This window comes from Trachurus trachurus (genome assembly GCF_905171665.1).
Source record: "Trachurus trachurus genome assembly, chromosome: 24".
Classification (NCBI taxonomy): domain Eukaryota; kingdom Metazoa; phylum Chordata; class Actinopteri; order Carangiformes; family Carangidae; genus Trachurus; species Trachurus trachurus.
The window spans coordinates 2,737,999-2,754,468 of NC_139910.1; the positions used below are offsets into that span (position 1 = coordinate 2,737,999).

At 40.4% G+C, this 16,470-nt stretch overlaps 1 protein-coding gene across 1 annotated transcript in view; it reads left to right on the forward strand.

Annotated features, from left to right (window-relative positions):
* The window catches only part of LOC311007090 (protein NLRC3-like), a gene marked incomplete at its 3' end in the record, with an annotated part of 35,709 nt that extends 19,327 nt beyond the window's left edge, over window positions 1-16,382 (forward strand). The window contains exons 8-10 of the mRNA XM_084000177.1: window positions 7,269-7,315; window positions 7,458-7,528; window positions 16,323-16,382. Of these exons, the coding sequence (XP_083856303.1) occupies window positions 7,269-7,315; window positions 7,458-7,528; window positions 16,323-16,382 (178 nt within the window). The remainder of the gene's footprint in view (window positions 1-7,268; window positions 7,316-7,457; window positions 7,529-16,322) is intronic.
* Between the last annotated feature and the right edge of the window lie 88 nt (window positions 16,383-16,470).

A 16,470-nucleotide genomic window follows, 5' to 3' on the forward strand; every position in this document is an offset into this window, starting at 1 on the left:
GTAATTTAAAAACATACAGTAAAAAAAAGAAAAAGTGCAATAAATAAAAGTTAAAAGATACAACGACAATGACAATGACAGCAGCAGCAGCGCCCTCTGGCAGTTTAACATCAATTGTAAATTCAATAAACTTTTTTAAAAATGAAAATTTGACAAGATATTTTAATATAAATTCATTCCTCTTTTTTGAAATTAAAAACAATGGAATATTATTGTATTAATAATGTAAATATTATTATATTATAATCATGTAACATAATATTAAAGCAGAAGTAAGCGATATTTTTGTGTTAATATAGGGTAAGTGTACCTATTAAGCCCACCAAATCTGCTTTTCAGCCATTTTTAATATATACCACCCCAATTTAAAGGGACAGTATGGGAATTTATTGGCTTTTTATTGACAAAAATCAAATATCGCTTTCATAAATACGTATTTCACTGAAGTGGAATCGCGCCCGCATACAAACGAGCGCTTTCTCGTACCTTAGAATGAGATGTTACAAGTCGTTACAAACATACAGGGGGGGGTTCACCGAACCTTCTCTGCCATGTTGAATCGCCATGTTTTACGTTCAGTGTCACCGTGGCTGTAAGTAACCTCAAACTCGGGCCGCCGGAGCTTCTCGGCTCGGGGAGAAAGTTTTCCAGACAGCGCCTGTTAAAACTGTCACCACCGTGTAGCTAGTGTGAGGAAGGACGGAGGCACTGGTGTTGCCTTCAGGTGCAGTCAGACACCTGAATGACGCCGTGAGTGACGCCGTCGGCAAACCAACTGGATGTTATTTTACTCGACGAGAGAAAGCCGGTAAAACGTGGGTCAGGTAAACAATACGACATCACCATGACAACATATTGTCACGCCTGTATTGTTTTGCCTCGTGCTGGCGGACCGTTTGTTTACATAGAGGCTTGTTTATCCTGATACATGCAGCGTGTGTTGTTTTTCTGACTTCTGCCCGAGTTTACGTAAACGCAACAGCAAGAATACGTGCCGACATGCAACCGCACCGCTAGATGGGGGTAAATCTCACATACTGTCCCTTTAAGTGAAAACATTTTAGTTCAAATGATAGTCTAATGTCTAATTTGAAGTGTCAATCATTCATTTATACCAATTTTTAATGTTTTTATTGTTTAATTTGTCAAAATATACCAAAAATCTGGCATGGGCTTAATAGGTACTTAATGTACCCTTTAAGCCCATGGGTGTTCCAAATAAGCCCACTTCATGATTTGTTGATAAATACATATATATATTTAAAAATCTTAAAAATTCAAACTTATTCTATTAAAATATGTAATCTCTTAGCTCTCAATAGCTATTTTCATTTTGTCTCCACTCCTCTCCTCGGCCCTGTAAATGGCATTTGAAATAGGCATGATCGGCCTATTTGCTGTGTTGTCAACACAGAAAAAGCTAAACTTACAACATGTCTTCTTTGGAATGTAGCCAAAAAACTATTCATGAACAAAATACAAATTTGAATGGAAATTACTCTTCAGTACTTAAGCTTTCAATATCTGTTGTCATTTTGTCTGTATCTCTATCCTACATTATACAATTGGCATTTACATTTGGCCAAATTTTCTGGTCCAGCCAGCTGGTTGAAAGTGTTTTTATCTAGATTTCTGAAGACCCAATGACTGAGAGAAAGACAGTTTCCTGGTTCAATACTATTTTAAGGATAATAAATGAATCCATTTCAGTATTTACAACTAAACAAATAACTTTTTAAACATAAAAACACAGCTTAAATAGAAACAATTAATAAAATGAATGAATTGGCCGATGCAATATCACTAATATTTAAATTTGGGTATTTAATTATCTGAATTATGAAGCTGATTGATTAGGTGAGGTCAAACTTAGGCAGGAAAATGGTTCAAAAGTCGAAAGGAAGAAACTCTCCATTGAAACACAGCCAGTGGGCTTAATGGGAGTAGGTGGGCTTAAAGGGAACATCAGTGAATTACTTGTTAAAAATCAGAATATTTTTATTCTACACACATGACATTTAAAAACAACTACATGACATTAATCTATATAAGCTGCACTAACATAACATGAAAAGTATTAATTGATCATGTATTTAAAGGGATAGTTCACCCTAGAATGATATTTCGCTCATTATCTACTCACCCTCATGTTGACTAAGGGCTGGAAGAAGTTACAGATTCCTCCGTGGCTTCTCTGAGTTACAGGGGGTCTCGGCATAGCAGTGCATGTCCATATAACGGTTGCAAAGGGACACCGGAGCTCTTCGTAAAAAAACACACACAAAAAAACATCCAAATACCTCCATGATGCTCGTATGTAATGTCCGTCTTGTGCTGAAGCCCCAAATTGCGTAATTGTCCCGAAAAAAATTAAATAAGTCTATATTTTAAGCTTGTTTGTAGCGGAAGCTTCTCGAAGCTCCTCTTCCTGGTCCGTCCAAATCTCGCGTGATTCGCAGTAACCGCACTGACGCCGGCGCAAATCACGCGAGATTTGGACGGACCAGGAAGAGGAGCTTCGAGAAGCTTCCGCTACAAACAAGCTTAAAATATAGACCTATTTAATTTTTTTCGGGACAATTACGCAATTTGGGGCTTCAGCACAAGACGGACATTACATACGAGCATCATGGAGGTATTTGGATGTTTTTTTGTGTGTGTTTTTTTACGAAGAGCTCCGGTGTCCCTTTGCAACCGTTATATGGACATGCACTGCTACGCCGAGACCCCCTGTAACTCAGAGAAGCCACGGAGGAATCTGAAACTTCTTCCAGCCCTTAGTCCACATGAGGGGGAGGAGATAATGAGCGAAATATCATTCTAGGGTGAACTATCCCTTTAAGTAATTAGCTATACTCATTTACATCTGCCCTAAATGGTGTGATTTTTTTGCTACTGTCCCCTTTAAGCCCACTTGGTAAAAATGTTAATTAAAAAATAAATAAAGATAAATATTCATATGTATTATCAATTTAACAATACAGTAGAATATTCTGCATACAAAAATGTAAACTATCCATGTTTATCATGCTTTATGTCATGGCAATGAACAATGCTATGCAGTGGCTGTATTGATGCAGCATGTGGGCTGTTTGCTAGCATGCTAAAATGCATATTTTGAATTCAAAAGAAAAACTATTTCTAATTCTAGTAAAATTCTAAAACATGTTTTATTTAAAGCACTAATCTCTTAAATTTTGGAATAAATATTGTTTTTTCAGGGCATCAAAATCACTGAAGTTTTTTTGCAACTTCTTCGGGAGCAGCAGGCACATGTCACACATATGCTTCGATAACTCAAGATTGACAAATCTGATTTGCTTAGAATAAAAAGCATAATTTATGTAACAAGCTGCTTCATTGGAAGAACCATGAACCAGCAAATATGGTGATGTAGTTTTTTTTTTATTTGACTCAGAAGTCACAAGTGAGCTTATATGGTACGTGGGCTTAATAGTTGTATCTTCCGACAGCAATCACTTCTATAGAGTGTTTGGTCTGAAACACGGGTCTGTCAGTCACTCTGCTCTGCTCTGAGCCGAGGAGAAAACTTTTCTCTTATCCTACAGTTTTTATCCAATGAGGAGAGAGAACGGCATGCAGGGCTGTGTGTGCAGCCCAGGGATGCGCGTGAATGTGGTGACGTAGGGACGAGGACTGTTATGGTGCGTTCAAGGCAGCCCGTGTTTTTCCGACCTGTGAAGTCGTACCAGTTCGATCCTGTACGAGTTCACGGGTCAGAAGTTACGAGTGGCCGTTATAGTGACTTTCACAGGTAAAACAGGTCGGAAAAACGCGAGTGGGTTGCCTGGAACGCTACAAAGTCGTAAGTTGTGACATGAAGCTGTAATTTACGGTTTCCGATCATCCTTGGCGACATGAACCACTGCTCACTGAATAAAACTCTGAGAGACTTTTTCCAATATGTCACATGCCCCACCAGGAGCAACAAGATCCTTGACAAATGTTGTGTCAATGTCAGAGAGGCATATAAGTCATTACCCCTCCCGCCCCTGGGTGCATCCGATCATAACTGTGTGCATCTCATTCCCCTGTATCGCACTGCATTAAAAAGAGGCAAAGTGCAGAACATTAGTTTTAAGGACTCGAATGACAGTAATGCATGCCAGACTCTTCAAGGCCTCCTCGATTCTACAGACTGGGACATGTTCATTGAATCCTCGGCCGACATAGATGAACTGACAGATGCCGTCACAAGCTGGACTTCATACTGTGAAAGCATTGTCATCCCTATTACTGTAAAAATGTCAGAGTATATCCTAACTCTAAACCATGGGTGTCGAAGTCTCTTAAAACACTTCTACACAAGAAGAATAAAGCCTTCAGGGAGGGTAATAAATTAGAACTGTGCAATTTGCAAAAAGAAATTAAGAGAGAAGTCAGAGCTGGAAAAATGAGATACAAGAACAAAATAGAAGCCCAACTCAGAGCAAATAATCTGGGCTCAGCATGGGAGGGCATGAAAACAATCACAGGACTGAACAACAGTAGTAGAGGAAGGGACTTGTTGCCCAATTATAACTCTGATCACCATCTGGCTGAGAGCCTTAATGCTTTTTATGGTAGATTTGACAATCATGATTTTAGCAGTAATCATTCTGAGCTTAAAAATAGGCTCCTGTCAGCTCCTCCTTTGAATCCTTTTTTCAATGAACTAAGTGTTATCAAGTGTTTTAAAGGGTGTAAACCTAAGAAGAGCCCTGGCCCGGATAACATTAATGGTCGCCTTTTAAAGACCTGTGCCGAACAGTTAGGTCCCATTTTTAACTATATATTTAACTTATCTCTCACACAGCAAAGGGTACCCTCTCTCTGGAAGCAATCTACTGTTGTCCCAGTTGCTAAAATCAGCAACCCAAAAACACTTAATGATTTCAGACCAGTGGCTCTAACCTCCTTGGTTATGAAACAGTTTGAAAAATGAATTAAAGCAGAGCTTGTGGTCAAAACTGAGAACCTGCTAGACCCTCTCCAGTTTGCATATAGAGCTGGCAGGGGCGTTCAAGATGCAACTGCCACTTTTCTTAACCTCCTGCTCAAACACTTAGTAAAAATCACGCCAGGTTGCTTTTTATTGATTTTTCTTCAGCATTCAACACTATCCAGCCACATGTCCTAGCTAGAAAACTAGTTGACTTTTTTGGTTTGGATCTATGTCTGGTAGGCTGGATTCTTGATTTCTTAACAAATAGATCTCAACGAGTAAGAGTTAATGGGATTTTGTCCAGCACCTTGTCATCTTCCACCGGCTCGCCTCAGGGCTGTGTATTATCTGCCCTCTTGTATATTCTATATACCAATGACTGTTGCAGCCGTCACATAAACAGATCCATCATTAAGTATGCCGATGATTCACTTACTGTCAGCCTGCTACATGATGATGAGGACAGTCATGGTCCTGTTCTTGATGACTTTCTGTCTTGGTGTAATGACTCCTTCTTGCAACTTAATGTAACAAAAACAAAAGAGATCTGCATCGATTTCAGGCGTACCCATCCAACAGTGTCATAAACGGTGAGAAAGTCGAATTTGTAAACAGGTATAAATACCTGTGTACAATAATTGACGATCAACTGAAATTTGACCTCAACACTGAAATGTTATGTAAGAAAGGCCAGCAGCGCCTATACTGCTTGAGGAAGTTGGCCAGGTTTCATGTGGACAAGATGAAAATGTTTTATTGTGCCTATATTGAGTCTGTCATCTCTTTTTCCATTGTCTGCTGGTACGGCAATCTTTGCATCAGAGATAAGAATTCCCTCGGAAGAATTGTGAAAGTGGCCTCTAAGGTCGCAGGCATCCAGTTTGATGGCCTGGACCACATATTTAACAGACAGGTGCTCATCAAAGCTCTGTCCATTCGCTCAGAGGATGCCCATCCCTTGTGCTCAGAGTACAGGCTCCTCCCATCAGGCCTTCGCCTGTGCGTCCCTCGGGCCACAAAAAATAGATACAGACTTTCCTTTGTGCCTGTCTCCATTCAAGCACTGAATGCCTCGAAATAATGACTGGTTGTAACCTGTTTAAGTCTGTACTGGCCACCGTACTGTCCCAATCATTTTGCTCTCCTCTGTATGAGACTGCACTTTATCTGATGCACTTTACTTGCACTTACTTAACACTATGTTCTTAGTGTTATCTTGGATCTTGTATTCTGTGTTTTAACGGTATTTCCTATATTTATCTTTTATATTATCACAATTAGTGCATATTTTATTTATATTGTTATTTATAATGATGCGTTTCTATGTCACTATATGTCTTTGTGTTGTATGTTTTTTACCTTTATGTGATTCTATGAGCTGCAATCCAAATTGCCCTTTGGGGACATGAAATAAACTGAACTGAACTGAACTGAACTGTTTCAAAAGCCTGCCTGGAACGCAGCATTACCCAAAACGACCGGATCGCTTATGTAATGGATGTGCACTCACTCCACCCATAAAAGACGTGCTAACCAACCTGCCAAGTGGTTGTCAACCTCTTGGCGAAGAGGTTAGCATCGTCGCCTCCGGTGCGGGAGGTCGTGGGATCGAACCCCACCTAAGGCAGGCCGTGAGAAACACAACGCAGAGGGCCAGATATGACATTGGCTGCACTTACTTCTGCTTTGATAGTATATTTTAATATAACACTGTTCACAAATATCACAAATATGAAATGTTATTTCCATTTTATTTCTTTGTGGTCTTATTATGACTTATAACATGTTATTGTTAGCCTAAGCTGCACAATTTAGGAGCATGTGATGTAATAGAAAAAACAGGGGTCGTTTGGATAAACTACGTTCGTGAGTGGGTGAGAGGAGCAGGGAGACTGGGCTGGAGCTCGGTCTTTGGAGAATTCTGAGAAAAAAGTCAGAACTCACTTATTTTTATTTTGGGTTATCTTTGTCTAATGTTAAAACTTGTCTGATGATCTTGAACATTGAAGTGCGACAAATATGCAAAAAAGTAAGAAATCAGGAGCAGAGCAAATCCTTTTTCACAGCTCTGTAAATGACAGTAAACACATAGAATCTGCTGTTAAACTGATCTGTGAACAGTCAGTCAACACTTCACTGGTTTAGATGTAAATTCACTTCATTATAAGAGACGACTTGTAGTGACCTATATTTCCCCTTCTGTTGAGGAACATCAATAAAAACACAGAGAAGATCAGTGGTGAATCTTCTTCTTCTTGTGACAAACTGCTTCATGTTGAACAGTTTAGATATAAAATCACTCTGACTGTGTTTCTTCCTCCAGGTTGGACCGTGGTGGAGAGCACAGGTTAAAACCTGGTCTCAGGAAGTGTAAGTGTGGATTTAATGTGACTAATGATCAGACAGCAGCTCTCTGTCAGTTTGTCTTTAAATACAATGTTGATTTAATAATCAATCAATGAAGCATCAGATGATGAACTGCAGCTGTGTTGTGTCTTGTTCTCTCCATCAGACGCCTGTGAACTGGAAGTGGACATGAACACAGTTTACAGAGGCCTCAAACTGTCTGACAACAACAGGACGGTGACATGGGTTGGAGAGGATCAGTCATATCCTGATCATCCAGACAGATTTAACTTCTGGCCTCAGCTGCTGTGTTCAACTGGTCTGACTGGTCGCTGTTACTGGGAGGTGGAGTGGAGTGTATGGGTTAATATATCAGTGAGTTACAGAGGAATCAGAAGGAAAGGAAACAGTGCAGACTGTGAGTTTGGAGGAAATGATCAGTCCTGGAGTCTGTTCTGTCATGATGGTCGTTATTCTGTCTGGCACAACAAGAGAGAAACACCAATCTCCTCCTCCTCCTCCTCTGTCTCTAACAGAGTAGGAGTGTATGTGGACTGGCCTGCTGGCTCTCTGTCCTTCTACAGAGTCTCCTCTAACAGACTGATCCACCTCCACACCGTCAACACCACCTTCACTCAACCTCTGTATCCTGGGTTCTGGTTCCTCCCTGGTTCCTCAGTGTCTCTGGTTGATGTGTAGGATGGAGAGTCTCTGGAAGTGACAGCAGCTTCAGTCCTGTGCTTTAAATGTTGGTGGTGGAAGATGTTTCACTTTGCTTTCTATTTTAATTTGTTCAGAATCATGTTAAAAACACATTCATGTTTTTTGTAACTCTGGAAACTAGATCCAGATCCACCACCACACTGATGGAGAGAAAAATAACAAATGTGTTTCCAGAGAGCATCAATTATTATTATTGTTATTATTCTATCATTATTATGGCTATACAGATCTTTTCTTCAAACTGTGCTGATTCTACTGATTGCCAGACTCTTTGTTTTTTACCCAGCTGAGTGAAACAGAAATAAAACCATTAGCAGCAGTTCACCTGCAGGTGTCAGTGTGGTGCAGGTGAAACAAGACACAGCTCGAGGCTTCAGGTGAGGAGAGTTCAGGTGTAAATACACAGAGGAGAAGGGTTAATGAAACATTAAATCATCAGATTAATTAATGTAAAGAATATTAAAACTAAACGTGACTTTTTCTTTGGATCAATAAGATAAATTGTGATGTTAGTAGAAATAAACTGAAATGAACAGGTTTGATTCCCAGTGCTTTTATTCAAGATTTCTATTTTTTATTTTTTAATTGTTGTTCAGTTTTATGTTGAAATATGTGACCCAGAGGAAGAGGATCCAAATCAATTAATAGAATAAATCAATGGTTATATTCAGTTGAAAGTGTTGGTGCATCAGTCTGATCTCATTAAGTATAAAGATTATTCAGCTTTTACAGGTTAAACTGAAGAAAATGTTTATTGTTTGTAAATTGTAATTAAATTCATCATAAAAGACAGAACAGCTTCATGACCAATGTTCATTCAAACGTATTACAGTAACAATAACAATATTTACAATACTTATTATTATGTGATCCTTCGACCAGATGTATTCAGTCTTTTTTTTTCTTTATTAAATCTACATGAGATGTTAAAATATGACAAAAATGAGTCCAAAAAAAATCAAACTATCAGCACCAACAATAAGACTGATATCATTTATACTTTATGTGAAAAATAAAACATAACAATAAAACACATCATGACACAAATCAACATTGAGAATCTGTACAACAATAAACCTCTGACTCATTACAGCTGTAATATGATAATATGATGATAATAAAACAAGCTGAGGTCTGAAGAGTCTTTGTTCTCTGTGTTTCCTCTGCAGACAGAAAAGGGGGCGGAGTTATAGATCTACCTGTTGTGACCTCACTATGACCTCACTGTAAAGTTTATTATATGTGACTGACACAGCTCCTGTTTGTTTACAGTAATTAAAAGTGACACTGAAACAACCTTGAAGACGATAAATCCACTGCAGCTTCATAAGAACATTAACGTTCTTCAGTTACATGGATAAACAATATAAACATGGAACAGAAACACTAATCAATATGTAGTTTGTATGAACGCTGATATATAACTCGTATACAGATGTTTTAATCAATAACATGTTTTATTATGTAATAAAGCCGTTAGTGGTTTAATTAGCGAAGCTGCTGCTGCAAAAAGGAAAAGGAACATTTCTGATGTGTCAGTCTGAGACCTGCTGAGCTGCTGCGGACAAAGGAGGAAATATTCTGGGTTGTTTGACGTCCACAGAGGAGGAGGAGGAGGAGGAGGAGGAGGAGGAGGAGGAGGAGGAGGAGTGTGTGCAGAGAGCATGGTGGTCCATGTTGGTCCACCTCGTCTGTGTGAACTGTCCTGACGTCCTTTCACATTCACCAGCAGGTAAACACACAGTGGGAGAGCACAAACCTCCTCCTCCTCCTCCTATAGAAACAGTTTGTGTAGTGATATGTGGTAGCAGACGGTCACCCATAGGTGGCAGTATAACCTCAAGGGTCCTCGTGTGCTGAACTCGGAGTATAAGCCGACGGAGGCAGAGATATTCTTTAGCTTCTTTAAGCATGTTTATTCAAGACTAGCACACACTAACATACTGTATTTCTTGTGTCATGGCGGAAATAACTTCCAGCTTCCCCAGTACAGAAAAACAACACACTGTGCGTGGCTTAAACAAAACGTGATGACACAGCATGAGCTTCTGGCCTTTACACTTACGACTCACATTATTACGCAGTCTGTTGTGTGTATCATAACCACTGAGTACACTAAATAAAAGAATGTCTCTTAACAACTCTCATATAAAGTTTTCGTTGGACGATGAACCGGCCTCCCGGGTCTCCAGATGCACTTTGAGGAATGAAAAACTACTCTGGAGTATTCATCAGCATGAGGGGGAGTCACTAATGACTGAATTTCATTTTTTGGTGAACTATTCCTTTAAGACCAGTTGGTGCAACCGGCCCCTGGTGATCCTTCCTCTGACTCTGTATTTGTCCACTAGGGGGAGCCACTGGAGCTCCCCTTCTTACAAGGTATTTTTGTGACAGTCAGTGAAGTTGACTTATCATCTGTTCACTTTCCCTGCATCAGTGTCATGAAACAAATCAGTGGTTCTGGTGGTACCAGCAGCTTTTAGCTGAATAGTTTCACCTGTGATGAGCTGAGTGGCAGTGGCTGATTGTTGTGTGTGTGTTGTGTTGCAGTGATCAAGAAGTAAAACGTGGAACTGTTCAAAATGGGAAGTGACATTAAACATCACCACAAAGACAGAGAGCAACAGGAAACCTTTATTACACAATGTAAACACAGTGTAAAACAGAAGGAAATATATTACCTTGGATTTTTAAAAAACGCATCATATAAAATGAGAAAAGTGCTATATAAATGTAAACCATTATTATTATACAGTGACTATGGAGCGAAAGAATCGACCATAATCTGAGCTCACGTTCACTTAACACCTGAGGAGAGACAGACAGAGACGTGCTGCATTTTGCACTTGAGTTAAAATGAGCATCAGCTGTGTCAACCACAAAGTCACGTGGGTGTGGCTAGATGGGGTACATGAGCTGCAGGAAGTATGGAGTTATTTTTGTCTCATAAATACCTGTAAATGCACAGAGGGTGATCTACAAATGTTCCTTGGTTTGCACACGTGTTTTGCTATCCACAAATACAAATGTCTAATTTGTAACTTGTATTTTGGTTTTTACAAATAAATGTGTATTTGTAAATATATTGGGTATTTGTAAATGTATAATTTGCCATTTGTAAAAACAAAAAAGCCATTTGTAAAACCTAAAATTCTGTTTGTGAAGTGTGACTCTGCATTTGTGGATCACCAATCACACACACGCATCTCTTTCCTCAATGACGTATTTCTGAGACATTCCTGTCGAGATCCACACAGATCCACAAACTCACAGCTGCTGATTCACAAAGGGCCGCTCTCCTCACCAGGAGGGGCCGCTCTCCTCACCAGTCACCAGGAGGGGCAGTGGTGGCGAGTAGCTGAATAAAAGCTAACGAAGAAGACTGCTCCTGGCTTATCTCGAGAAATTATTTTCATTCCCACTGTTAATGCGTCACTTTATTAAGTTTTAATACTTTTTCATACGATAAAGTAACTGTTTAGATCCCCAATATGCAGTTAGTTTATCCAAATGACGCCTGTTTGGAAGTTTGCTCCGCCGTTCGCGGTGGTAGACTAGTTAGCTGCTAGGCTACCACCGGACGAGCAATCTATCACAGAGGCTACAGCCGGGCTGCTGTGGTGGTCGGCCGGCTAACCTCCGCCACTGCCCCTCATGGTGACTGGTGAGGAGAGCGGCCCTTTGTGAATCAGCAGCTGTGAGTTTGTGGATCTGTGTGGATCTCGGCAGGATTGTCTCAGAAATACGTCATTGAAGAAAGAGATGCGTGTGTGTGATTGGTGATCCACAAATGCAGAGTCACACTTCACAAACAGAATTTTAGGTTTTACAAATGGCTTTTTTGTTTTTACAAATGGCAAATTATACATTTACAAATACCCAATATATTTACAAATACACATTTATTTGTAAAAACCAAAATACAAGTTACAAATTAGACATTTGTATTTGTGGATAGCAAAACACGTGTGCAAACCAAGGAACATTTGTAGATCACCCTCTGTGGATAGCAAAACACGTGTGCAAACCAAGCAACATTTGTAGATCACCCTCTGTGCGTATACAGGTATTTATGAGACAAAAATAACTCCATACCAGGAAGTGACGTCATAGACAACATGCAATCTTTACTTATCTGTGCCTAAACCCAAACAATGGCTTCACTTACAGTGGGTACGGAAAGTATTCAGACCCCTTTAAATTTTTCACTCTTTATTTCATTGCAGCCATTTGCTAAAATCAAAAAAGTTAATTTTATTTCTCATTAATGTACACTCAGCACCCCATCTTGACAGAAATGTTTGCAAATTTATTAAAGGTGTACAGAAAAGAAAACTGAATTTGAGCCCACTCTGGATCATAAAATTAATGTGATAACTCATCTATCAGACGATGTAGGCCAAACTTTGTGCAAACTTCTATTTTTGAGTAAATCCGGGATGAAAGTGTGTTTTTTTTTTTTCGCATTGGATAATGCAGGCGCACGGATTATACGTCAGCCTGTACACGATTCATCCGCCACTGATATTGGATCCGTAATCCGTCATTCAAACGTCTGAGACACACACACACACGGAGCTCGGGCTCGCCCCAAGCTTTGAATATCCCGCCCGCTCGATAACGACCAATCAAATTCGTTTTCCTTACTCGGGTAAACTCGTGTTGCAGCTCGTGACAACTCGGCGCGACAAACAGGACAAACGGCCATTTCTGTACACCTTTAAGTAACCCTTTGCTGTGACACTCATATTTAAAGCAGAAGTAAGTGATATATTTGTGTTAATATAAGTCTTAAATAGTTATATCTTCCGACAGCAATCACTTACATAGAGTGTTTGGACTGAAACACGGGTCTGTCAGTCACTCTGCTCTGCTCTGAGCCGAGGAGAAAACATTTATCGTATCCTACAGTTTTTATCCAATGAGGAGAGAGAACGGCATGCAGGGCTGTGTGTGCAGCCAAGGGACGCCGTGAATGTGGTGACGTAGGGACGAGGACTGTTATGGTGCGTTCAAGGAAACTCGTAACTCGTGTTTTTCCGACCTGTGAAGTCATACCAGTTCAATCTGGTACGAGTTCACGGGTCGGAAGTTACGAGTGGCCGTTATAGTGACTTTCACAGGTAAAACAGGTCGGAAAAACACGAGTGGGTTGCCTGAAACGCTACAAAGTCGTAAGTTGTGACTTGAAGCTGTAATTTACGGTTTCAAAAGCCTGCCTGGAACGCAGCATTAGCCAAAACGACCGGATCGCTTACTTCTGCTTTAACTCGCATGCTGTCCATTTCTTCTGATCCTCCTTGAGATGGTTCTACTCCTTCATTGGAGGTTACAAAATAATTTCTGCAGCACTCAAGGTTCCTAAGAGCACAGTGGCCTCCATAATCCTTAAATGGAAGAAGTTTGGGACGACCAGAACTCTTCCTAGACCTGGCCGTCCAGCCAAACTGAGCAATTGTGGGAGAAGAGCCTTGGTGAGAGAGGTAAAGAAGAACCCAAAGATCACTGTGGCTGAGCTCCAGAGATGCAGTGGGGAGATGGGAGAAAGTTCCAGACAGTCAACTATCACTGCAGCCCTTTGTATTGGGCAGGTGATGAGCAGTGCCTGGTTTTCTCCACACATACCGCTTAGAATTAATGCCCAAAAGTTCAATCTTCGTCTCATCAGACCAGAGAATCCTATTTCTCATAGTCTGGGAGTCCTTCATGTCTTTTTTGGCAAACTCTATGCAGGCTTTCATATGTCTTGCACTGAGGAGAGGCTTCCGTCGGGCCACTCTGCCATAAAGCCCCGACTGGTGGAGGTGCTGCAGAAATTCTTTTGTAACCTCCAATGAAGGAGTAGAACCATCTCAAGGAGGATCAGAAGAAATGGACAGCATACGAGTTAAATATGAGTGTCACAGCAAAGGGTTACTTATGACCATGTTTTTCTTTTTTTTAATAAATTTGCAAAAATTTCTACATTTCAGTTTTTTTCTGTCAAGATGGGGTGCTGAGTGTACATTAATGAGAAATAAAATTAACTTTTTTGATTTTAGCAAATGGCTGCAATGAAACAGAGTGAAAAATTTAAAGGGGTCTGAAAACGTCCCCCCCCCCCCCCCTATTTTACACCTGTACATGTCAGTTTTACTAAACCTAACCAGTCGAGAGTTCTCAACCATTTTCAGTGAGGGTCACTTCCTGCAGCTCATGTATGTCATCTAGCCACAACCAAGTTATGCCCACTCTGTTCACAGTTGAGTCACATGATTTCTCTGAAAAGTCTTCCTGTTGTGTTGTTCCACCTCACTTTGCTTTGACAGCAGCTCAGAGACCAGTCGACTGTCACTGACTGATGGAGAAACTGATGAAGATCCTCACATGTTAAAGTCCTGAGGGAAAGTCTGTAAGTTCTGTTGCTTTTCTCTCTTTCTCTCATTTCCTGTTTGCAGTACCCTGTTTTCTACTTCCTGTCTTTCCTGTTGTGTTCACTGTCATTAATGTCTCTTCACTGTGTTTCCTCTACAGGTGAAGGAAGAGCGTCTCTGACTGGATGTGGGTCTGAATTCACCTGGTGAGTGTTGTCTTTGTTCGACCACTCAGCTGATTCATGTTCCCAGTCCATAGACGGAGACGCGCTGCATTTTGTACTTGAGTTAAATTGAGCATCCGCTGTGTCAACCACAAAGTAACGCCCACTCTGTTCACAGTTGTGACACAATTTCTGAGAAAAGTCTTCCTGTTTGACAGCAGCTCAGAGACCAGTCGACTGTCACTGACTGATGGAGAAACTGATGAAGATCCTCACATGTTAAAGTCCTGAGGGAAAGTCTGTAAGTTCTGTTGATTTTCTCTCTTTCTCTCATTTCCTGTTTGCAGTTCTGTTTCTGTCCTGTTTTCTACTTCACTTTGACTGTGAAGTGTTTAGAGACTGATGCTGATGCTTCTCTCTGTGTTTCCTCTACAGGTGAAGGAAGAGCGACTCTGACTGGATGTGGGTCTGAATTCACCTGGTGAGTGTCGTCTTTGTTCTACCACTCAGCTGATTCATGTTCCCAGTCCAGTTTCAATGATTTTATGAGGATAAATTAATTAATACAATAAGAACAGTTTGATGTCAGAAGGATTTGAACTTTCCTTCCTTCAGCACCACCTGCTGGTTGAAAGCAGAATGACACTGTGGTGGACAGGTGTGTAAACATTGTTGTTCTGACTGAGTGCAGCTCTCCCTGCAGGTGGAGGCTCAGCTATGGCTCAGTGTGAGGACAGAGAGGAGGGAGCCCCCCCCTCTGAAACCACTCTGTGTGGGGAGCAGAGCCAGACCGGAGGTCAAAGGTGAGATGAGGATCTCTAACTGTCCAGGACTCAGATCACTGGAGATACTGCTGTTATCTGATAGGAGGTTTTTATGTGATAGGGTAGTGCATTATTGTTTTACTACTATTATTGGTACTTATAACAGTGAATAACTCATTTAAATCAGCAATATATTGTTTCAGTCTCACATTAAGATCAGAAGAACAGAGCAGAGAGGCTTTATTGTGATTGTAGAAATATACTGTTAAATTCTGCTGGATGCTCTACAAATAAAAATGTTAAGATAGGACAATCAAAAATAACAAATGATCTTGTGCTCAAAATAATATTGTTCTTAGGAACATCGTTGATAAAAGAGTTGGTAAATTGCAGGAAATCTTGATTGCTGTCATGATTAAAGCCCTGAGATAAACATCAGGTAGACGTTCATTTCTCCTTTCTAGTATGTTGTCGGACACTCATTGTAACTATCTGAGCCTGTCAGTGTGAAAAAAAATGCACGTCAATATCTTGCTATTTACTCACATATGTTGGAAATAAACCTGTCTGACCCAGAACCTGCAACCTAATGGCTGTTTGAGAGAATGCACAAGGAGAACCATAATGCCTTGACAATTTGTGCTGTTCTAAGAAGAGATTCAGGTGCAGTGTTTCCACTAGGATTTTTTTAACCAGTGGCGACGGCACACAGGGTTCACACAGACTCAAAGAGGGAAAACACTGATTTCAGGGGAATCAGCTTGTGGCTCTGCCTCAGCTGTGTGATACCATTATGAGAGGCGACCAGAGTTTCAGACAGATTAGAATCCATCTGACCATCTGTTTACCTGTTGGGAGCTGTTCATCTCTTCTTACCCCTGTAAACTGCAAAAATTGACGCACGATAAAACAGAAATTTTGAAAATTTGAAAAAAAACAACAACAACAACAACAAAACAGTTAAGTCAGAATTCAGTCATACAGTGTGAACCCAGTTTTAAACTGTTTGTCATTCCTCTTGCAGCAAAAAGATGAAGACACTTCCAGGGATCCTCTGGGAGACTTTGAAGGATATGGGAGCTGATGATTTTTATACATTCAGGTGGCACCTGTGGCAGAAGAAAGTCCTAGAAGACCTCCCATACATCCCAGAAAGTCGACTGGAGAATGCA